This window comes from Filicampus tigris, chromosome 2 (assembly GCF_054856515.1).
Source record: "Filicampus tigris isolate MCC_2025a chromosome 2, RoL_Ftig_1.0, whole genome shotgun sequence".
Taxonomy (NCBI): domain Eukaryota; kingdom Metazoa; phylum Chordata; class Actinopteri; order Syngnathiformes; family Syngnathidae; genus Filicampus; species Filicampus tigris.
The window spans coordinates 18041377-18064555 of NC_141218.1; the positions used below are offsets into that span (position 1 = coordinate 18041377).

The following is a 23179-nucleotide window of genomic DNA, read 5'->3' on the forward strand; positions in this document are numbered from 1 at the left end:
CATTTCAAGTACCGTTTAATTGTTACGAACATTCAACAAACATGATTTATTTGCACAAACCCCTGTTGAAGGGTTTTTGCTCACACAATTGGACCATAAACAGTGATTATTACGTTAAATTTCCTCTTTTCATAACCATTCAATGATCACGACATGCTCGCGTTTTTTTTTTTCTCCAGCATTTTATCAGACCGTTGCAAAATGAAAACAAATAAATTCATAATCAGCGTGCAGTATATCGTGATGTTGCCCTGTTTCAAGCCCTTTTGCTCGCCGTACCAGGTGACATCGAGCCGGGGGGTGATCAATATAGTGGAGGAGGCTGGCGGTGGGGGTGGAGGCGTGTAGGGGTGGGAGGGAGGGGAAGGAAGCGGTACGTGACGGTCTCAGCCGCACTGTTGGTGGAGATCATCGTGAGGAAGGCCCACCGGAGCGATCATTGCAAGATATCTCTGCTCTTAAAAGACGATAGTTTCAGTCGATCGACCACGAAGCGGACAAGCCGAGGCTATTTGTAAATAGGTAAGGACACATTTTATATTCGTCAATTGGCTTGCAAGTGATATTTCTAGGCGTTACAGTTTAGCGGCCACCACCATTTGAAGACGCCTTAGATTCGGCGTTAACATGTCGAATACTTTTCATTTCAAACGTTATGCTGTATGTTGCTATTAAAAATACCCTCACTCGCTCAATAAATTGCTTCACATCATGAAATTATTAATCTGCAGCATAAGCGACGGTGTCCGATTCAAATTGAAATTGCATATTAATTTTGTGCGCAAATCGGCGACACCTATGGTTTTACACTTCATGTATGTTTTAAGACCGTGATGCGTCTAGATATGGCAGTGTTCCCATCCCCCAGTAATAAATGCCACCTCCATGAATATGCTGTGTAGTCCCCATTAAAAAAAAGGCCTGGGTTTATTCCCAGGCAGGCATCTACCACTACTGAGCGTAGCATTACAAGTGAGCAATAATTAATGACCCCCTCCACAATTAACCATTTCATTGAAATCTTTTCGCTTTTAAATATTTAATGCATGGGGGAGGATTCTGAAAAGGGCCCTGATGCATGAGTGAACATGCTGGCTATATTCCTCCAAGCCCGTTGGCCGGACTGCACCTGTCAGGATCCACCACAGGGGGCGTTGCATCTCCCGTTTCCCCAACCCTGATGGACCCGCTGCATGTTATTCAATATTCATTTTTACACTGAGGACTGTATATTTAAAGTGTTACATTGTCCTCTTCATTGGCATTAGACCATTTGCATGGCTGTGCACGGTGATTGACGACACACGTGTTGACTTTCCCACAGTTACTCCGTCAAGATGGACGTGTTGATGAAGGGTTTGTCCAAAGCCAAGGAGGGCGTGGCTGTGGCTGCAGAGAAGACCAAGGAAGGAGTTGCCGTGGCGGCCGAAAAGACTAAAGAAGGAGTTATGTTTGTAGGTAAGATGATCGCAAATCTGGGACAGACATTCATTGTAGGGGAATTGATATGCCCCTGCACTGTGTGACTAAGACCTATTCGTCACACTATCTTGTTCTACTTGTGGACAGTATCTAACATATAGGTTTAAAACACAGTATATTAACGTGTATGTAAAAATGAATCCACTGGCAAAATAATTGTTATTGCCAAAGTCAATTATTCATTCAGCCAGACAAATGATCAATGCCTGTGTTTAACGTATGCTGATCGATCCACTGTGCCATTAATTATAGAGGCTGTTTTAACAACCAGCTACTAAATAGCCTCAATATCAGTAGTAGTAAGATGCAGTGCACTGTGGTGAGGAGTAATCGCAGTTGATGCAATGCTCTGAATATCCTTATGGCCTCTCGCTACACTTGACAGAGCTACAAGCAGGAGATGGGCTGGGGGTGGGGCAGCATGTGCCACGTCTCATGGCAGGCAAAATTAATGGCCGGACGAAACGAATGTACAGCATACTGTACGTACTGGGTGACACTTCTAACAAATACCAACATTTCAATATATATCGTGTGTCCTGCAAGACCACATCACGACAGATTGCATGGCACAATTCCATCTAGCTTCTGTTTTCTTGTTTTGCGCATTTTGTAATTTGCTAAGCTCCAATGAGCAGTTGAGTATTGTTCAGTGAAAGACATTCGGGAAAATGAGTACCCATGAAATATTTAAGATTTTCTATTTTTAGTTTTAGTTTTGATATTTGTTAATGCTATCTTTCACAATTGCCACACTACAATAATAATGTGTCATTGTATTTGATTGGGGCATAATAGCAGGCTCTTTCAGACTATGGGTTACGGGTATGTTTTTATTTTGTGTTGTGAATTGTCAGAATATTTATATTTTTAAGCAGGCACACATGTAAAGTACAGTATGTGTCAGTGTTAAGGTAATACATGATCATTCTTACGCTTGGGTACTGAGAAAGAATGAAATCAATATGTGCCTTGAGCTATAAGGGTTTGGAAACAGCACTTTACTGTGATTTATGGAATGTTTCATTTCTAAATACGTAATGCAACTTACAGTCTGTGAGATAAATGAATGTCAGTATTGCATTTTTTTATTTTAAGACAGAATTTATTACATGTTGGTCTGGTTTACATGATTAAACTGAAAGTTTCATTTAGGCTCTAAATTGAAAAAAACGGTTGAGTTTTGAGAATCTGGTTACCATGCTCCTGCTGGCCATTGCATATAGACAAGTGTAAAAAAGGTATTCCATGCAAATAGTAAAATGTCAAAAATGTAACTTGCGTAGTCACCCTTAGATGCCACGGAATAGATGCAGTGAGACACATGCAAACTAAAATGATGTGGGTGTTTGGGAGATGTGCATCAGATGTAGACGAAGCAAAACATACTTTTCCATGTGCATTTCTTACATGTTGACTTGGCCATATTGTACTGGGCGGCCAACTAGAGAGACATGTATATGTGTCGCACACTACTGTCTCAGTTTCATTTGTTAACCAAGTTGAAGAAAGTCAATCCTGATGGTTGTTGATGATGTTTGACCTATAGGTTTTTTGGGTGACTTTAAAAACCTATTGTTCCCCTAAATATTGGTCAAATCCTGAATCGCACTGATTTGGGTATAACTGTATATCTTTGTTTGCTTGAAAGCCCATAATGGAAACCCCTGCTGGTTGTCACCACTGATATGGTCACACTGTGTTCGATTCAGGTGCATTTACAAATGCTGTGGAGATAAAAGTAGAAGTTGTCTGATGTATCTGCAATGAGATCTTAGCTGAAATCCAATTACTGTGTGGCTGTCACTCATCATGAGCAGCCAACATGTCAGGCGGCAGTCAAACTGCATGCTGGCTCCTTTTCACATTCTTCACAGTCATCTTGTCGCTGTGCACAAAATGGAACACAACACAGCCAGCATATCTTTAGTGTCAGTGCTTCGGCATCAGGTTGTTCGTGACGCTGTAGCCTGTAGGACAGAAATTTTCAAATAATCTTCATTTATCTAAGATGCGTGAATGAATGATGTATAGTGACAGCCAGAACAATTAAATGTTGGTCTATTAGATGGCAGAAGCCAAAGTACAATAAACCTCTGTATACACCTGTTGCCTTTCATACAAAAGAATAAGTCATGGCTTCCAGAATGTTTAATTAAATATGCTCAGATTTCACACTGTAAGTCGATTTGTAAGTACGTTTAGATGAGATCGTTATTACAGTATTCTGAATTTTGCAATATTTTTGTTTGGTGGTTTGCCATCACACTATTTTTAAGTAAAATGGGTGCCTTTGCCCATTAATGGTTAGGAAACACCGCTCTTGAAAGCTGATGATTTGCTTGAAGGCCTGTCTTGCGATAGATGAGGGGCCTGCCTGCTTCAAGGTTTATTTTTATTTATTTTTTAATCAAAATGGATTTATTTTAGACTTCATTATACTTTTGCACAATCAAATGAAGGGAATTTTTAAGCGATGTTTATTATTGTGGTTGCTCAGTATCCATACACCCTGTAACTCAAAAGTATTAATTTAGCGGTGTCGCCATGCAGTTGTGTCAAACTGCATTGGCTAATAGTGTGATTGTTTTTAATGTTAAAAAGTAAAAAGATCCGATTCAGTCTGATTCAGTGGGATTCCGATTCTAGATGGTATGGCTGTAGCTTTTGTCAGATTTTATTATTATGTAAACTATGTAAACTAGTGCCCAAACTATTTTCCAAATTGGTATTTGTTACACCTCTGATATGGATGGGTGGTTGGATGGATGGACGGATGGATGGATGGATGGATGGATGGATGGATGATAGATAGATAGATAGATAGATAGGTAGATAGATAGATAGATAGATAGATAGATAGATAGATAGATAGATAGATAGATAGATAGATAGATGGTGTTCAATCAAACTGGGTGCTATTATCTTTGTAAAGATTGATTTTCAAGCGGTTCAGATAATGGATGGATGATGGATACTTGTACTGATCAAATTTCTTTTTTTAGAATTATCATTTCAGTGACATAATATGTACACTTACTGTTTCTGGCATGATAATTCTTGCTTATCAAAAGAGGCTAAAGGTCATGTATACTGACCTGATAACTGTGGAGTTATTCTTGTTTCATTTGGGTTATGTATTTCAGACAAACCCCAGATTTAAAAAAAAAAACTTGAGAATTTACCTCCTCCAGCAATATCCATCATTTGTGGGGCTGTAGTAGTAGTTCTTCCAGCGCACTCCGCTTGTGTGTTGTTTTCACATGGATGCATTTCCGCAATTTAGGTTTGCTCCGAGGCTGCCGTTTGTAGAAAGCTTCATCATTTGGCTTTTCCTCCACTGACTTTTAATGGTCCTCAGAGACCAATAATGCATGTGGATTCTACCCAGTTCCAGAGCCCTGTGAGATCAGAGGCATGTCCACTGGGCAGCTACGAAGTAGATTGGCCAAATAGCTCAGTGGAGTAAAGTGCAGATGGATGAGAGCTGCCAAAAGGTCAAACAATTGAACAGTTCTGTGGTCGGATTTTAAGACACCAGTAAAGTTGATTAATTCCCATAAATAAACAGCTCCCCGGTGCCTTCATATCTGTTTGGAGACGTGAGCTATTGTGGGGTTCTTTAAATAACTATGACACTAATCATGACACGGCCCTGTACTTTCACACACAGCTCAAAATTACAGGAGTAGAACAACCCTTAACTGCTGTCACTAGTTGTAACAAGGTTTTAATGGCCTACCGTGTCAGGTTAGAAACTGTCCCTTATTCTTAATTCCAGGTGGTAGTTTCATGCATCACTCTTATCTGATGTTTAAAAATCGACTCCCATCATGATGTGAGCAGACATACATAGAAGGAGAAACAATTATTTAGTAGGATGTTATGAAGCTGCATTGTGACATTTTTGAATTTGATTTGTATGAAAACATAACATGAATTAAATCCTATGTCCCCCACGCTGTGACAATGAAGTCCTCTCAAGAGGCCTCACTAGCGCATGCTGGCTAAAATGTCTGACTTTTTTAAAACCACGTGTAACTCGTGGTGTAGGTGGTGTAACGCGATGTTGGTGAATTGATCGAGACGCAGGCAGACAAATTTGCTGCTCCGCGGACTTATGTGGTGGATGCCATCGGATTTCATTCAGAAGTATGACACCAGTGTGGGACAAAGCCTCTGAATCTTTGTAGGATTATAATTCATTATCATCTAAAAAATACTTTAATGGGACCCCTGCCACTTAGGCGGTCTCCAATGGTCCACGTCACATGCATGGCTGACTATATCATCCACAAGGGGAGAGCTGGCAGTTTACCTGGACTGACTGTTCAGTTTCAGGCAGTGCTGATGCAACTTTGGACGGAGGACCAGACAATATGTCATCTCATTTACTCTAGCTATTTTCATAGTCAATTTTCTTTCGGACTTGGAGTAAATGTGTCATTCTGGTCATGTTGGTGATGCAAGCTTGTCATTCTGAAGTGGTCTCATAGAAGCCAGGCAGACCTTTCATTCATATTTCAAGAGATTAGTGTAGAGTGGTCAGGATGAAACATCCTGGAGGACTGTGGGTTTCAATGGGCCTAATAGATTACAGAAGAATGTCATCAAATCCTGATGTAATTCTATACCTTGCTCAAATGTTTAGAAGCCTTTTGGAACCTGCTACCACTACACTGTAAGTTTGTATAAAATGTGACACCCTGCCATTTTAAATTGAGCTTGAATATCCATGCTTCTCATCGCATCTGAGATTAAGATAGGAATATTTCAAATGTATTTGTTTTAATCACGTGATGGACTGTTCATCCTCGCAGCTTGTCAATTGCACCACTGGACCATTTCTCTAAAGTACAAGTGAAATAACCAGAAGGAGATACATAGCTAAGACCACAAAACCAAGGTCATTTTAAAGTCAATTTAAATGATTGTTTGTGTCTAAATTATTTCTATTTCTCTGTTTTGTTAACTAGGGAACAAAGCCAAAGACAGTGTCGGCACAGGTGAGTTCATATTTTGAATATTATTCCAGTTGCCGTAATTCGATACAGTCCCGAAACACTCTTGTCAAAGCCATAATGGAGAAGGTTGTTACATGTGCACTGGGAATCATGACCCTGCGCATGAATTTTAGCTTTCAAAAAGATTCTCTTATCAAAATGCTATATGTGTTTGCATGTGTGCGTAGTGGCTGAAAAGACCACTGGAGCGATGGGGAACATCGCTGCCGCCACTGGCCTTCTGAAGAAGGACGAATTCCCGTCCGACATGAACGTATGTACATTATGCCACAGCTTACACGCTAAGATATTATGTAACAATGTCTTTTTTTTTGTTTGGGAATAGTCTTTCATTAACATCAGGATTTCAGTTTATGGCTGTCTTCAAGAGAATTGAAGTCATGCAAGTTTTTGCATTGAAATATGAATCGCAATTGTCCTTTGAATGTGTCTTGATCAAGGCTTTTAATGCACAGAATTCTTCATGTGGTATAGATGACCCAAGTCCTATATTATTATTTCTTATTATTATTTCTCTATACAATATATAATTGAATGTCTGTCTTGTATTTTGAATTTGAGCAAGCCTCATTTGGAGCCACATCTGGAATCAATTCATGTTCGGGATCATACTGTTCACCCGAAATAACCTCTCCATGCATGAGCACTGTCATATGTTGACATATTGCCGAGCTCTGGCAGGCTGCGAGTGAAACCGAGCTCCTCGACCTTTTCTAAACCTTCATCCTCACAGTGGGACCCTCTGCGCTGCCTCGCCAAGATAGTAAACCTTAGCGGCTTCAACATACGTCCGCACATGCAATGAGACACTTGTGTGACTAAACATCCAAAATATTCAAAATCTCAATATGTAGTACAGTTCTATACTGCAACCAGCAGCAGCTATAATCAACACTTTTACATGACTGCCTCTCTCGCAGACAATCATTCAACTTGTCTATTAGAGGTCATCAAATTCTGCCTGTTAGCCAAATAAAGTGACGTTCGAAAAGAGAGTTGTTCACGTTAGCTTTCACTCAGGGAGTCTCTGCGGTGGCTTCCTTGTAGTAAGATTGAGCACACAGGATTATAGCCTGTTCTCTGACCTAATTGACTTGATTAGAAGAGGTTTAAAAATAAAGAGTGATGACCCACTAGCTTTGTATTCGGGTCTCATTGTTGCACAGACAGTGATGGGCAAACTCCTGAGAAAGGAAATAGTCGATGCTTTGTTAATAACCTTTTGTGTCAGTCTGAGGTCATTTAAGTGAATACTCCACCTGTATTACCTGTTGTAGCATAACACGACAGATTAAAGTTGTTTTCCTGGCGCTGAATCCTAGGAAGATGGCTGTTTGGTTTAAGGCAATCGTGATAAGATTTGATAAGTCAAAACATTAGGTACCCTTGCATTTAAACAGAACAGATCTGTACTGTGTATGTAAATTCTTTCAGTACAAATATGATAATATAGACGGATTGTGGTAATAGTTTATAGTAGGGAACAACTAATTAATCGGCCAAAATTTGCCTTTTTCAAATCAGCAAAAACAAGCAAATTTTTTGGGCTGATTTTTTTTCACATTAACAAATCACAACATACTGTATGACAAAGAAAACGGCACTCAATCAAACAAAACAAAAAAAAATAGGATGTTTTTTGTCCATTTTTGTCGCTGTTTCTAAGTTAAACAAATAATAAAGGACCGAGATAGTACAGAAAAACAGTCCAATGTTCTGCTTGTAATTAAAATCTTCATGATGTAATGATGATGTAACTGACTACGCATTAGACATGGGCAATTGGAGATCACCTTGTACCCATGAGGTGTGTGACCCTGTGTCATGCGGTCAGGGTGGTCCCATTAAGATGATAATGATTATAATTTGTTCATTGAATTGATTTCTACAATGATTCAAAGGGATTGTCCTATGTTGTTGTCATATTTATGAATGGATAGATGACGTCCACCACACACATCCGCACAGTGCCAAATATATGTCAGCCTGCGCCACGATACACCACTTTGACCTCCTTTTAGGTAGTCTAAAATGCTGTCTCCTTTCTGTCAGCAAATTGCGAGATGCGCCGGAGGGTGCGGCAGCCGCGTCACATGGAACGCCCAGCAAGTCATAGCGTGCGTACCAAATTCACAAACACGCTAAACTAGACTTGCCACGGCACGAAAATAGAGATGCGTCCGTTTTTACACCAAGCGCAGTCTATTTTCTGTCACCAAATTGTCAAGTGCGTCAGGGGTGCAGCAGCTCCGTTTGCCGCAACGCCAAGTGAGGTGCATCCAGGTCCTAACCACGCAAGACCACACTTGCCCTGAGACCAAAATGAAGATGTGCCCATTTTGCTTTGTTTTGTACATTTATTTCATTCATTTATAAAAGAAGAAATATGAACACAAATGTTCTCCAATCTCGAATGAAATGGAGCAGAAAGAAGACATTCAGTCTTATTTTTTTTAAAATCCTTATTTTCCCAAGTATTTCAGCCCTATACGATTGTACAGGTGTACTTCTTCACATTTGACTGTGTCTGTCTGTTTAGTGCTGCATCATTTCTGCCTTCATATTTGTATTCTCTCTGTGCCATGCAGCCTGAGGAGTACGGGCAGGAGGCCACGGAGGGCCAGTCAGAGGGAATGCTGGAGCCAGAAGGAGAGACATATGACGACACCCAGCAGGTGATCAGCTTGCACCATGCACTCACACTTGTCTCATGCATCGCACTATGGAGACCTATGTATTTTTCTGTTTGCATGTTTTTTTTCAACACAACAACATTTTGTTTTACAGTCAGGGGGGAGTCCACTAACTGCCAGTAGATGAGAGTCCCGTCAGTATCTTGTAGATCATACACCCATTCGGGGGCAGAGTCAGAACTTTTTCAGTGGGCTGGCCTTATCCCTTTCATGCATGAATTATGATTTGATGATATCATTGAAAATGTAAAGATTTTTGGGGTGATAAATCAATACACTATAGGCAAAATCAACGTTTAAATCGCTGTCCACTGTAGTGACCCCTGTGCTTGAGAGGGTTAAGAAAAGCTGATGTGGACATGGACACATATGCACACACACGTCTGCCTTGGCGCTACAACGCATATGGCAGAAAAGTCATTGTTTATCATACCATCCACAGTCAGGGTTTCGTGAAATAAAATTCATCATAAGTAAATAGAAGTAAAAATAACATTTTGCTGACCTTAAATTACTAGATAATGCCTTTTACATTTACGTTTCTTTACTTTTGTATCTCATAGAGTACTTCTACCTCATGCATCGTGATCAATTGTCACGGATGGCCTTTTGCATATTGCCAACATCATGTCTAAAAAGCACAATGACACAACAATCTCTTCATTCTTCACAATTCTAAACATTGCTTATTACTTATATTTGTTCTTGCTTGTATTATGAGTGTTGGGCAAGACTGGTATATATGTGTTGATTAATGCCAAGTACAAGTATCAAAAATGTCACTGTTATGAAAGTATTCATATTTCATATTATCTACACTTACTTTGTATTTAGATGGATGGTCAGTCTAAATGTATGGTGGCAGAGAATCAAAGTGGCTCAATGTAATGCGACCGTGTGGGAACAGTAGTGAGGTAGAACTAAAGACATGTAACACAGAATCACGTTTGTCAAAATCTTTCCATAGACATCGGGGTGGCCCTTGTGGTGACCTTGGAGCACCGCCACCATTGGCCATGACTTATAGCTCGGCCCCTGTACCCATTTCACTCACACAATCACAATCAAACACACAATTTTGAGTCACGCTGGCTGAATTGATTGTTGATTAGAATCATACTGAGAGGCGTATATGTTTTAGTTATCTCATTTAGCTACACAAGAGGGATCATACATTTTGAACACCCCCGAGTGTGACTCACTACGTCGCTGCAAGCTACACAGTCTAGTTAAATGAACTCTTTCAATACAATTTATTATTGCCGGGTATCTCTTGAATGGCAAAATGTTTTACTGTGGCTCCTATTAGATTACTTGCACGATAAGTAAACTTACAGGGTTGTGTGGGACAGCACAGAGCAAGTGTGCCACAAACGGTTTATTTTTGGAAATGACTAACTCAGGAAAAGAACCAACTATCCTGTATGCATTGCTATGAAAACCTTAAAAGCTCATGACGATGACATGTACACCAAACAATTTTCCAGTGTTTTACTTGTATTGATTTTAAAAAGGAAAGAAATGTTTTCTATTTAATACTGTAGGGTGTAGAGGATTAAAATATTTAAAATATATATATTTCATTTTATGCAATGAGTTTGTCGTTTCCCTTTCCTTTTCCTTTGTACTTTAGGTTAAAATATTCATTTATCTCATTAGATATTTTCTGTTGTTTCCATTTCCTTTTCATTTCTTCCACATTACTGCATCAATCAGTTAAATGAGCAAAACTGCATTTTTCATTATTCACATTTTTGCCTGGCAGTGGCTCCTGCTTATCCGTGTTCTCTTATTCCTCCTCCTGCATGTCCTTCCCCTCCCCCATCCCTCTACACTCAGCAATGCACACGCTCATGGTCTGAATGGGTGTGGTGATGACGTCCACAGCCGTAGTGAATTGTGGGTAACGTCAGGGTCTCCCTGCATTGCTGTAAATTGCTGTGGATTGTGCTGCGGGAAGAATTTGCATTAAACCTCTCACTAGCTGGATTGATGGGAAGGCCCCCCCCCCCCCCTTCAATTTAATGAAGTCCTCAAATGACCAAGGAGTATTACACCTTGGCAGAGCCTGTGAAATGAAGATTGTCATAATGTGAGGAGGCGTGAGCAGTTATAAGGATGCTGGAGATGAGCTCACGACTTGTCCTTGAAGCTCTTGTACAGCCTGGTGCTGCCCTCTATAGGCTGCTCAGGGACATTGAACTCAGTACAATTCGTGCACTGACGTCATCTTTCAGATTTGTACATGCTGGGCCACAAATTTCTGTTATTAGAAATTGTGTCATATTTGAGTGGCTTATTTAGCTAAGGGCCGTGAGAAACTGCAAACACAAGAGTATAAAATGTTGTTCATTGTTTTCCAAAGTAAAAGCTGATGTTTGCAATTGTTCTATTTTGAAAAACCACAAAGATAATCAGTCTGCTTTAGTGGAGCACTACAGAAATCTGAGAGTATTTACTGTTGAGAGATGAAATTCCAAGGATTTGGACAATTTTAAATCAAACAAGATCTCTAAATGATTAATCGATTCTAAAAATATTTTTCGATCAATTAGTTGTTGACTACCGTATTAATACAATTCACATTACAATAAGTGATACAAACAAGGACATGTCGCTTTGCTCTTTTGAGTGATGCCGCTGCTAAGCGTGATAAAACACTCCTACCCAAGACTGTGGTAGTATGACATCACCGCAATCTGATTGGATAAAATACTTTGATTTAATGTCATGACGTCCTATCTTTTCTCAATGCTCTCTAACCACAAGTCTATGATTGTTTTGGAATCCCCTTAACCAAATTTGTGTGTGTCTACAACCGAAACTTTGCAGTGGGCTGAATTGTTGGTGAAATTCTTCTGTTGAATGTACAGTACAGCAATTGTGCCCAACACACATAATGTATACTGGACAATGGACAATGTACAGTACATTCTGTGAAGACATTTACTTTAGTGTCTACATGTAATTGAAGCTGACAGTTCATCACATGTCATGTTTGTTCACTCTACAGGAGAGCCAAGACTACGAGCCAGAAGCATAAAAGCATCAGTGCGAGCCACCATTCAACCAGCAGCACAATAATATTTATAATAATAAAGGACAAATACTATTCCAATTATTCTCCTGTTCCAAAAAAAAAAACCCTCCAAAAAGACAAGAATTCCCAATGAAAAATGTTCTTCCTTCAAGACAAATCTTTTATGATTATATATTGTAAATGTTATTAATGTAATGTGTTGGGTGTCGATATTTATTGAGATGTAGGATCGTCCTTCACTGTCTCATTTCCTTGATTCCCTCCCAATGAAATGAGACCAGAAGCAGGGCTTGTGAATGTGTACTTTGTGTGTATATGTATTTAGAAATGTGTAATAGATGTTCATCAACTTCCAATGAGACATTGGGAGCAGAAAAAAGTTTAAAGTCCAAGTTGCAAGCAGATATTAATACAATGATATCCTCTTTTAAGTGTCGACAATGCCTGTTTGTGGGGTTGCTTTTTTTTTTCTTTTTTTTTTTTGCACTTCTTTTTGGAACGTTTTTGAATGTTTTTAAAGTACGAGTTTTTGGGTTTATTTTTTACTTTGTATCTTTCTAGTTGCTCGTGAAATCATTCCAGTAAACTATCTGTTGGACATGGACAGTATTCATGTTTGTGTGTGGGCGTGTTTGTGTGTACTGACGATTTTAACAACTTAAAGTCAATATATTATGTCTTGAAATCATAATGGTTGTCATATCAAAAATGTGCTTTAAATTGCAGGACTTGTCAATAAAAAGGTTTATGTCTTAAGCCAGACATGCAAATCCTCTGTAAATAAAAAAGTGAAAAAAAAATGTCTTAATTGATAACTTTCATTTCTCATTAGATAGTTTATGCAACCATTTCGTTACACCTTTCACATTTTTTTACACATTTCGAACCAGAGTTGTCTTTTTTGCTTGTTCCTGTCAGACGGGTCAGGATGTTTAGAATTTGCAGCGATGGCTCTTGGCACAACCGCCAGGATGCCAGTCTGACCGGACCTCTTTGAGGTGGTTTTGTCTGGGTTAATCCGACTGGAACGTGCAGGCTCACCAGTGTCTGGCTCAAACCGAGGGTATTAAACGGCGGCTCGGACTGCAGTCTGCTCAGACCCATGCAGTGGACCCCGCAGGGACCAAGAGTGGAGCCATGGCCTCGTTGAAGAAGTCCTTTGAGGGCCTTAAAGGCAGCAGCCACTCTGCAGTCAAGGGGGTCACAGAAACCGCAGGTAAATACACTCATACAATGATGACACGTGTATGTTTTAAACAAATACATTTCACAAGGCAACACTGTGTGTTCTCAGTGCAGGCAGCTCAGGAAGCTGTGCAGCAGGTGGCAGACTCATCCAAAGAAACAGCCAATGCAGGTACCATGCACACTTCAACAATCTTTCTTCCCACTGACTGCACACATGTGGTTAGAATATGCATATGGAAGGGGTGTCCAAGGAAGGAAGGTCCCAAGGTGTTTTTCCTCCGAAAGCCGCATACAGAAAAATAGAAAAATGCTAGGGCCACTTTGAATTTTTTTGTACTTTAGCTAATTAATTAAACACAGTGAAACAAATCAATCAATCAAGCAACTATACATTGTTTGTATAATGCAGTTATTTTGGAAAAACTGCTATGTCAAGGCTTACTGTTAAAGGCAATAAGGCAAATAGTTCCGTTTTCTTTTTTAGGTGTTGTGGTGGCCCCTGTATCCCCACTAGAATAGATCCGTCAGTCCACTGAGCAGCATGTGAATTCCATCTCCACATTCAGAACCAAAACAAGAGCAATATGTAGTAAACTGACCATACTTGAGGACCAATAATGTGTCATTGACACTACAGTGCTGCCTACCACCACCCCTTACAAAAGAAGAAAGTTCATTTTAAAAACGGAGGAAAAAAGTATTTTGGGCCATTCAAAAGCTATTTTTAGCACATGTTGCGGGCCACTAAAAAAAAAAATGAACGGCGAGCCACAAATGGCCCAAGGGCTGTGGTTTGGACACCACTGGTATATGGTGTAGTGTGGAGTGTCACTAGCATTCTGAAAATAACCCCAGTTAGGGAATGTTGGAGAGGTGCATCTCAAATTTGAATATTGTGGAAATTCAAATTTATTTCAGTGGTTCAGTTAAAAAAAAGGTAAAAACTTAGGGGGGGGGTTGTATTTGATTATTACAATTTACAGCTAACTATCCATCTGTGTAATCTTCAACACCGCTTATCCTGTGCAGAGTCACGGGGAGGTGCTAGAGCCTATCACAGCAGACTTTGGGCGAAAGGCGGACTACACCCTGATCTGGTCGCCAGCCAGTCGCAGGGCACACACAGACACTGTCACTGAGCAGGAACTGATCCCAGGCTGCCCGCATACAGCTAACTAAAAAAAACAAAAAAAAATCACCATCTCAAGAAATTACAATACCACATGAGAAAAAATAATAATATAGAAATTAGGTAGCAAATGACCTTCTGAAAGGTATTTTGTACATGTCAGTATAGAAAGTATGCATTTGACTTTTTTAATATATGTATTTCATTTTTGCAAATGATGAATTAATAACAATAAGTTGGTTAAGTCGGGTACTTTGTTAGGGTTATCAGATGTACCAGGGGTCTGTTTCACAAAGCAGGTTCAATAAACTCTGAGTCTAACCTCAAGTATGAGTTGACATACTCAGAGATAGGAAACTCTGAATTTCCGGTTCCAGAGGAGCTGATTTGAATCAGTTTACTCAACTTTGAGTATCTTCACCTGGAGTTAACCGCGGGCACCACAGCTATGAAAAGAGGGCATCAATGGACCCCCGATTCGAGTAACCATGGCAACGGGGAAGAGGCGTGGGAGACATTGCTGCTCGGGTCAATGCGTAGGTTTCTATGTGGTCCTTTGCAATCACAATAATATAACAGGAGAAAACTGCTTGAATGGAAGCCTATAATTGATTTCATTTAGGTGCAATCTCGCGGGGGAGAAGCACACTTGGCAACCGCTGAAGAAATATAAAAACATTGTTCAAACAGTTAAGACCTCGGCATAATCTCATGGGTGTACACTGAAAAAATGATGGTTCCATTTACTCAATTATATTTCATCAGGTGGTTACACAAAATAAAATAATCTGGAACATACGATTATTTACTAGATGTAGAGTTTACTTTAAAAATGGATCTCGATCCAGAGGATTATATTTCATGCAACCACTTGAAGAAATAAAATTGAGTAAATTCAACCATCATTTTTTTTCAGTGTATACTGCCTTTTTTTAATGACAGACGGCAGAACTAGGCTATGCCAAAGCTTGCCTGCGAATGGAATGAATGAGGAACTGAAATGGAGTGTGTGGCTCTGAAAGAGGGCAGAGACAGAGAGAAGCTCAAGGTTCATTGAGTTACACCTGGTCCCGACCAGGTTAGGTTCAGAGACTCTGTTACTGCGGTAACTGACGGAGATCTTAAATTACCGTACCTCTCTCTCTGAAACCGGCAAGAGTTACCCCTCTATATCTGGTTTGAGTTCCCTCCCTTTTTGAAACAGAAAACTCAGAGTTTCCCTCATTTCAGCATGAGCAGAATCTGAGTTTTCACAAAATCTGCTTTGTGAAATGGACTCCAAGTGTATCCGGGGCAGTCCCGATTTTGTGATTTGTGTCCCAAGTTCCGGCGGAATTCGCCAGCGTCATTGTTTCTTTTGTCCCGATTTTGCGTGTTGCGTCACAGCATCCCGGTTTACTTTTTTTTTTTTTTAATTTTAATTTGAGTCCTATCAGCAAGCCAATTGTTTGAGCCTTATGTGTATGTCAATCACACAGGTGTAATAACGATTCATAACCATTTAAAAAGGAATGTAACTGTTAAATTCCTTCATATTTATTTTCACATTTCTCGTTTATCATACTGGAACTTGAACTACTTTTTGTTTCCGTGTCTAAAAATCATGAGAAATTTAGTTAGACCGACCGTTACATTACAGTACTTTCTTATTTTCATTTGAAGACATGAAGAACACACTATTGTGTTTTTTGATTTTCAGATTTATAAAAAAAAAAAAAGTGCTTTCATTCAACGATTCGTAGCTGCGTGGAGAAACAAAAGAAAGCAAGTAGTGTACTCGCGTTTGGCAGTTGACTCGAGGCACGTTCAACGACCACTCACACAGTAGGACATCTGAAATACTCATTCCTTGCAACAAACAGCAGTGACTAGTACGTGAGCACATTGCAGGGGTAGGTGGAAACATTTTATAATTTATTTGACGCACTAAAATCAGAACAGCCACATGTCAACTTAAGTTGCAGGGACAGGTGATACAGATTTTTTCGGGGGTGACTAACTACATTGACGCAACACTGGGACAGAGAAAAAAGTTTGTATAATGGTGAATGCATTGACTTGTTTAGCGCTGTTGAACTGTCAACCAAGATAGCATTTAGCTAGCATTAGCTAGTTTTATTGATCGCAAAAATTGTAAACTTGGGGAAAACAACATTATACACCCCAGTATGCTTTAATTCAGGCCAGGATATGGATACATTTTTTGTCTTTATTGTATATTTGACCCACAGTAGTAAAGTTTACCTATGAGGTCTAAGAATGTATAAAGATCTCGAAAGGACAGAGGTGGTCATAGGAAATATGCTTATTAACTGAAATTGATTATTAACTTTCATTCTTTTTTCATTGAAAGAAGCTTTTAAATGTACTAATCACCCCTAAAATCTCATTAACCTGGAACAAATGTAGATTACCCCTGTTACCCTCAACAACTCCGATATACCCAGGTTAAACTTTTCAGAAATGTTGTGCCCCTTTGCAAAAGTAACATTGACCCCATTTTGACTGTGTCATATAAAACCAAAACGTGCTATATTTTGAAAGTTAGAATGTTTGGCAGTGTTCTTGTATTGGCTGTCACTGGGTATGATCAAGTGTGGATAATATTTTAACTAGTGAGTGCTGATAACATGCTGACCTTATCTGAAATGTTTCCTATTATTCTCTTAATGGATGCAGTTGCTCAAGAGGCCAGCAAACAGAGCCAAGCAGCCATAGGCAAAGCTGCCGACAAGGCCACAGACACCATCAAGGAGTTAGGACAGAAACGGGAGACCAAATGATCTCTTCATTCTTCTTGCTAAACCTGAGGCCAACTCATCATCATCATCATGATCCTTATCACCCTCAACAGGTTTTAGACAAGTAACTACGCTGCAATGGGATCATTAGAAACAACACTTACCTAACATTCCAAAAAAAAAAAAGCATTTTCCCCTCTCACTTTGTTCTACCTGTTTTCTAACCATGATATATTTTGTACTTGTGATTATTTTCGAAAATAAAAACAGAAGCATTCCTCTTTTCTATGTGTAAAGACAGCACTGTGGATAGTCCTCACTATTGATAAATCATTATACACTCGCTGATAAGACGGCCTTTGGCAGGCTGATGAGAGTGTGTTGGTTTACCTTGGCCCTAGGCAACACACCTCCTTCCATCACACTATGTGGTTGCTAAGCAACAGAACTCCGCGGGGGCCAGGGATTGGTGGAGGCCTTTGAATTAGTGGTGAGAATGCTTCAGTCAGCACACCGTGTTCTAGCCAAGCTACAACTTACTATTCTTGTCCATTAGGAAATGGAAGACCTGCAAATTAGGATAACATAAATGTATACCTGTATACTCAATGAGCGCATTTAGTGAGGCGTGTAAAGTCTTAAATAGGAGAGCATAGATGGTGTATAAAAGACATTGTGGTGTGCAAGTGTTTATGTGTGGGTGGCTTCCTTCAGCCTCCTTCAGGCTCTAACCTCTTTTTCTGTGCAACACAGCTATTTCACCAATATTTAACTTGACACTGCTTTGAATTCATCTTGTAATGAGTCTTTCAAAAACAATATTAAATCTGCAGAGAAAATTTATTTGTCATCTTTTCACAGTGAGCTTGCTTTTCGTGTGTTTTTTGCAGAAACACACATGTAGTCCAATATTAATGTGACACATCCATCTTGTGCATTACTCACTTTCCCTTCAGAATCTGATAGTATCACCAGATATTGTTGCACATTCTATTGTTGAACCCCACAACCCCTGAATGAGACATTAATTACTATGACTTGATGAGTAGATGAGAGCCAAACATAGATCCCCCCCCCCCCCTTACGTTACCACTCACCACGAGAATCCGAGTGTGGTTTCCAGGGAAACTGGAAATGTGAAGCGTTTCAACAGGCACAGCAGCCACAGCTTCAAGAGCGACGATTGCCTCAGACAGATTCTTCTACAGACAAACCGGTAGCCACAGCTGTTAGGACCAGTCAAGAGTAGGAAAATCGAATACCATAAGGAGAGAATGTCCATCAACTTGAAGTCTGGACCATGTTTGACCTGAATGTGACAGATTGTCTTGCGGAGGCTTCTTAAGTCTGACTCAACTGCTCAGGTACATCTCCTGCTCTTTTCTTTTCTTTTTTTTTTTTTTTTTTCATGCCATTTTTATTTTTGTATTTTTTTGTATTCTGATTTGATCCACATTGCTCTTGTGTAAGCCTTTGGTTACATTTATTGAAGCTATTCATTTAACAAGTATGTTGTTGTTGAAACTAAAGCATATCAAATGAGGCAGACTATCACGGTATGTTGTGCGAAATCAAGCAAGCAATGTAGTGTACCTAAATGCATGACAAAATATGCCTCGCGGTTCAAAGTGTCCTATTTGATGACTTTTGTGTATTTAACATCGCAATGAAAACAATACAGAGCAGATTGTTTTTTGATGATTACATAATGTGCTCGTTAGTACCAACAATATCGATCAGCGCTGTGTTTTTTTTCCTGCAGGGACATCTTCCGCAGGACAAAATGGGAAGTCTTAAGGATGAGACGAAAGGTTTTGGCAAAGAGAATGGTGAGCGTTCAGTTGGAGACCCCACGCTTGAAGGACCTCTCTTGAGCACGAATCAAGAATCAACAGGTCGAGGCGGCGGTCACATAGAACTACTCCATAATGTCAGCACCGGCGATGACGATGAGAGTTTTGTGGCGAAAATAGAGGAAGCACAATCAAGGAATGTTTATGATAGCGTGAAAGACAGTGAGCAGACTGAAGCTGTCCATTTGAAACAACAATCTGAGGGTGACATAATAAAAGCCGCTGATGGGACCGCCAACTGTGGAGGTGATGCCATTCAAAACATTGACAGAATGGCGGAGGACAAAGTCTTGTTTTCTTTGCCATCAAGTGCGGACCCCTCCGACCCAAATTCCCCTGCACCTTTTGGGCAGCACCATATGCGCACGCAGGTCAGTCTGGAGGTAGTCCAATGTCACTCAGCTGCCACGAGTCCCATGACCCCTCCCGAGGGCGGTCATTCTTTCATCTTCCCAAGCTCCTCTCGGAGATCCGGAGCTGATGCTGAAATGCAGGTGGGTCAGCAAGTTGAGTTTTGCTCCGTGGCCACATCTCCCATGACTCCAAAGACCCCCTCGGCCACAGCTTTCCCAGCACTCACTGGGAGAGATGTTAGTGGGACACAAACGATTAATCCCACAAGAAAAAGTCTGTCAGAAGATGAGTCTGATACAATCATCAAGTCTTCTACAGAAAGTGCCGCCTCTTCTATTGCCGCAGAGTCACAAGTGGAGGATAACAATCACCAGTGTAAGCAACAACGGATGGGGAGTATGGACCAAGACATTACCATCTTAGTGACCCACTATGATCATGACAAGATGGAAGAGAGAGAACACGAGAAGTCATCATTTAATCCCCTAGAGATGATCAAGATAGAAAATGAAGAAAACGACAACAAGGATTTCAAGAGGGAGGGACATGCCTCAACAGAAAGTTCTGATCCTGATCACGAATCAAAGACAAAGCCTTCTCAAAGCAAAATGCAAACAAGTGAGACATCAGTTTGCGCCAGCCAAACACCTCTAAAGCCAGATATCCAACAAGTTATACACGAGAACAAAGAAGCGGCAAAGCAGCCTGTCCCGGAATCTCCAGCTCCTGACGGCTGGCACAACATCCGCACACAAGTGAGTCTGGAAGTGGTGCAGTGTCAGTCTGCGGCCACCAGCCCTATGACTCCTCCTGAGGGCGATCACGCCTTCCACTTTCCAAGTCGCTGCGAAAGAATGGTGGCCCAGACGACAGATGCCGAGATACAAGTGGGTCAGCAAGTGGAGTATCGCTCTATTGCTACGGCCCCTATGACGCCGAGAACACCCACGGTTACGACTTTTCCTGAGATCCGAAAAGAAGCCAGCACAGTGAAAAATGATGAGGAGGAGGAAGAGAATCAGAAGGCGGAGGAGGAAAGCCAAGTTAAAGTCGAGGAGAAGGAAGAAGTGACTGAGGAAAATGTGGCGGAAGAAGCTGAAGAGGAAAACGACTGCAAGGAGAAGAGCGAGGAGGTGGTGCAGGAGGTGAGCTGGGACGAGAAGGGTATGACATGGGAGGTGTACGGGGCAGTGGTGGAAGTGGCCGTGTTGGGCTCGGCCATCCAGAAGCACCTGGAGAAACAGGTGAAGAAGCAGAAGAGGCGGCCCTCGTTACCTCCCCCTCCGCCCCTCAACCCCTCGGCCACACCGCTGGCCTATGAGACAGCCCAAGGAGGGTCGAGCAGGTGCCGGGCAGGGAAGAGGAGCGAGCGGGATGACAATGTGGGCCGTAACAGGAGAAACCCATTTAGGCTTCTGATGGAGAACATGCAGCAGCCACATTGTTGCTCTCGAGCGCACACCACAGAATGACTTATGAGAAGGTTATTGACCATCCATCCATCCGCTCATTACTGCCAACTACTGTGTTTTCGGTTTCTTGAATGAGCTGGAGCCTATTGGAGGTGACTTTGGGGCGAAGGGTGGCAGAGGACTGCATGATGCCTCATGCCTTGGCCATGCATTTTGTAGACTTTCTTTGTGATAACGTGGAACCTCCAAAGCTGAACACAATCCATTCCATGATGCTGACTCATTTTCAAGTTGTTCTATTGCTCAAAAATGTTTTCACAACATACACTACTCACAAAAAAGGGATATTTAAATATCAGGTGAAATTTCAGGATGAAGCTAACAAAACATTTACAGGTAAACTTAATTTGACCTTCTCTAAAGTTTTGTTTAACCGTTCAATATTTTAGTACTTTTTGGACAACTCGCATGATCTTAAAAGGAGCTGTCTAGGACAATTTAGGTGTTTGATCAATGAATTGACCAATACATTTCCTTGTTCGCTTAATATTGCTATTTAAACACTCCTCTTCATCATGTTGTTAACTAAGTTTGACTTCAAGAGACCAAGGCCACATCTAACAATTGACCGATTCAGTACCTCGCCATTGGGATGCTTCAACTATTAGGATGTTCTCAGAGGGAAATGGCCGCCGAGCTGAGAATGTCCTCAGCAGGTTGCAAGGGAGAGAGAGACTGGAAGAGTCACAGAACGGAAAAGAAGTGGACTTTCATGCAAATGTATTTTGCCAATTTATGGATCAAACACCTGTTGTGCATTTTGAGATTGAGTTTGAGAGATCATCGTCAGCTGCGATATGCTCCGTTTTAGCCGCGGCCAGGCTGAATGTAGCCATCATAAAACCTTTTATTAATTCTTCAGGTGATTTTTTTTTTTTGGATGTACCATTTTAGCTCTCTGAAATGTACTATTGTAATGCGATGTTAACTGCTAACTCACCCTTGGAAGACACTCAGCAAACATGTATTTGACAGAAAACAGGAAGGTGTTAGAACAACGTTAGCTAGTAGAGTTCTATATTATTGCTGGAATTATTACATTTGTTTGTCTATCGGCAACAATCCAGTAGTCCGTCTTCATCCCAAGCCAGTTGAGATAGGCTCCAGCTTCGCGCAACCATGAACAGTAAGCGTGTCTGTTGCCGGGCAGTATAGGAAGTCATCTTGAGCTTCACGAAGCCTTTGATGGTAGGTAATGTCCAATACATTGTTGATTGTGAAATACTGTGAACTCATGTTTTCAGTGCAGTAAAAGTATGACGTTTGTTATCTGTTTGTTGTTTGTTGGCAAGTTTCTCTGCTCATTTTCATGCTAGTCATCATTATTATCGGCATGCTATACATGCTAGTTACTGTACATTAGCATCTCCTCAGTAAAAAGTTATTTGTGTATTTTCAGTATAGTTTTTTTGCATTTTAAGTACTGAGCACCCAGACTATGTCACAATAAGGTCAATTTACGATTCTATGGTGATAGATGGATAGATGGATGGATAAATAGCTATTTTATTTTTGCCATGTGGGGAATTACATTGTCAAAGCTGGAGTATTAACAATGGTTAGTATCACGTTTGCCGTGTACAACATTGGCGGTTCCACTGTATTTTAATGTCAATGCTGCTGTTGCTATTCTCCCTAAATGTCCATGCTCTCCTCTGCTATTTACTCTCCTTTGATATAGCAAATTGAATTTGATTGATAAAGCACTTCATAAATGAACAGGAAACCATGGCAACAAGTTGCCTCGTCTAACCAGCTGCATGGACGGTGCTGGAACAGAGTCAAGGCCTAGAGGTCACTGAGTTTCCTGTTGTTAAAAGAGGGCAAGTTTGTGTGAGATGTGAACATCAAATCTTAATGTTGTGTGAGAGGCGTCCCTAATGTCAGCACAGGCTTTTGTGTAGTCTCGTACAATGCTTTTCAATTTGGCAGCGATTTTTGAAGTGTTGATTTTGTAGAAACGTGGATACATGCATCAGTCAGAGCACAAAAGCACAATCATGATCGTAATTTATGACTTCAGCTATGCGGGTTGTACTCACAGCTATTTTTGCTATTAATTCTTATTTAGTTGTAATTAAAAATGAAACAATCTTATCTCTGTCTTACATCCTCTCATCATTGATCTAGTTTTGTTTCAGAGTTGTTGGTCTGTTATATTGCTATTCAGACAATTAGTCACATCTACATTGGTGGTATTTGT

At 40.6% G+C, this 23179-nt stretch overlaps 3 protein-coding genes across 3 annotated transcripts; all 3 read left to right on the forward strand.

Annotated features, from left to right (window-relative positions):
• Nucleotides 1–352: 352 nt before the first annotated feature.
• On the forward strand, nucleotides 353–13043 carry sncb (synuclein, beta). Its single transcript, XM_086024122.1, has 6 exons — nucleotides 353–522; nucleotides 1325–1458; nucleotides 6459–6488; nucleotides 6674–6759; nucleotides 9095–9181; nucleotides 12213–13043. The coding sequence occupies exons 2-6, from the start codon at nucleotides 1338–1340 to the stop codon at nucleotides 12240–12242; spliced, it is 354 nt and encodes a 117-aa protein (XP_085880248.1). The 5' UTR covers nucleotides 353–522; nucleotides 1325–1337; the 3' UTR covers nucleotides 12243–13043.
• Nucleotides 13044–13292: 249 nt separating this feature from the next.
• On the forward strand, nucleotides 13293–18161 carry adirf (adipogenesis regulatory factor). Its single transcript, XM_086021607.1, has 3 exons — nucleotides 13293–13455; nucleotides 13534–13596; nucleotides 17236–18161. The coding sequence occupies exons 1-3, from the start codon at nucleotides 13377–13379 to the stop codon at nucleotides 17337–17339; spliced, it is 246 nt and encodes an 81-aa protein (XP_085877733.1). The 5' UTR covers nucleotides 13293–13376; the 3' UTR covers nucleotides 17340–18161.
• A 300-nt stretch (nucleotides 18162–18461) lies between these two features.
• gprin1 (G protein regulated inducer of neurite outgrowth 1) lies at nucleotides 18462–22249 on the forward strand. Its single transcript, XM_086013532.1, has 2 exons — nucleotides 18462–18661; nucleotides 19060–22249. Exon 2 carries the CDS (start codon nucleotides 19081–19083, stop codon nucleotides 20974–20976), a length of 1896 nt encoding a protein of 631 aa, XP_085869658.1. The 5' UTR covers nucleotides 18462–18661; nucleotides 19060–19080; the 3' UTR covers nucleotides 20977–22249.
• Nucleotides 22250–23179: the final 930 nt, after the last annotated feature.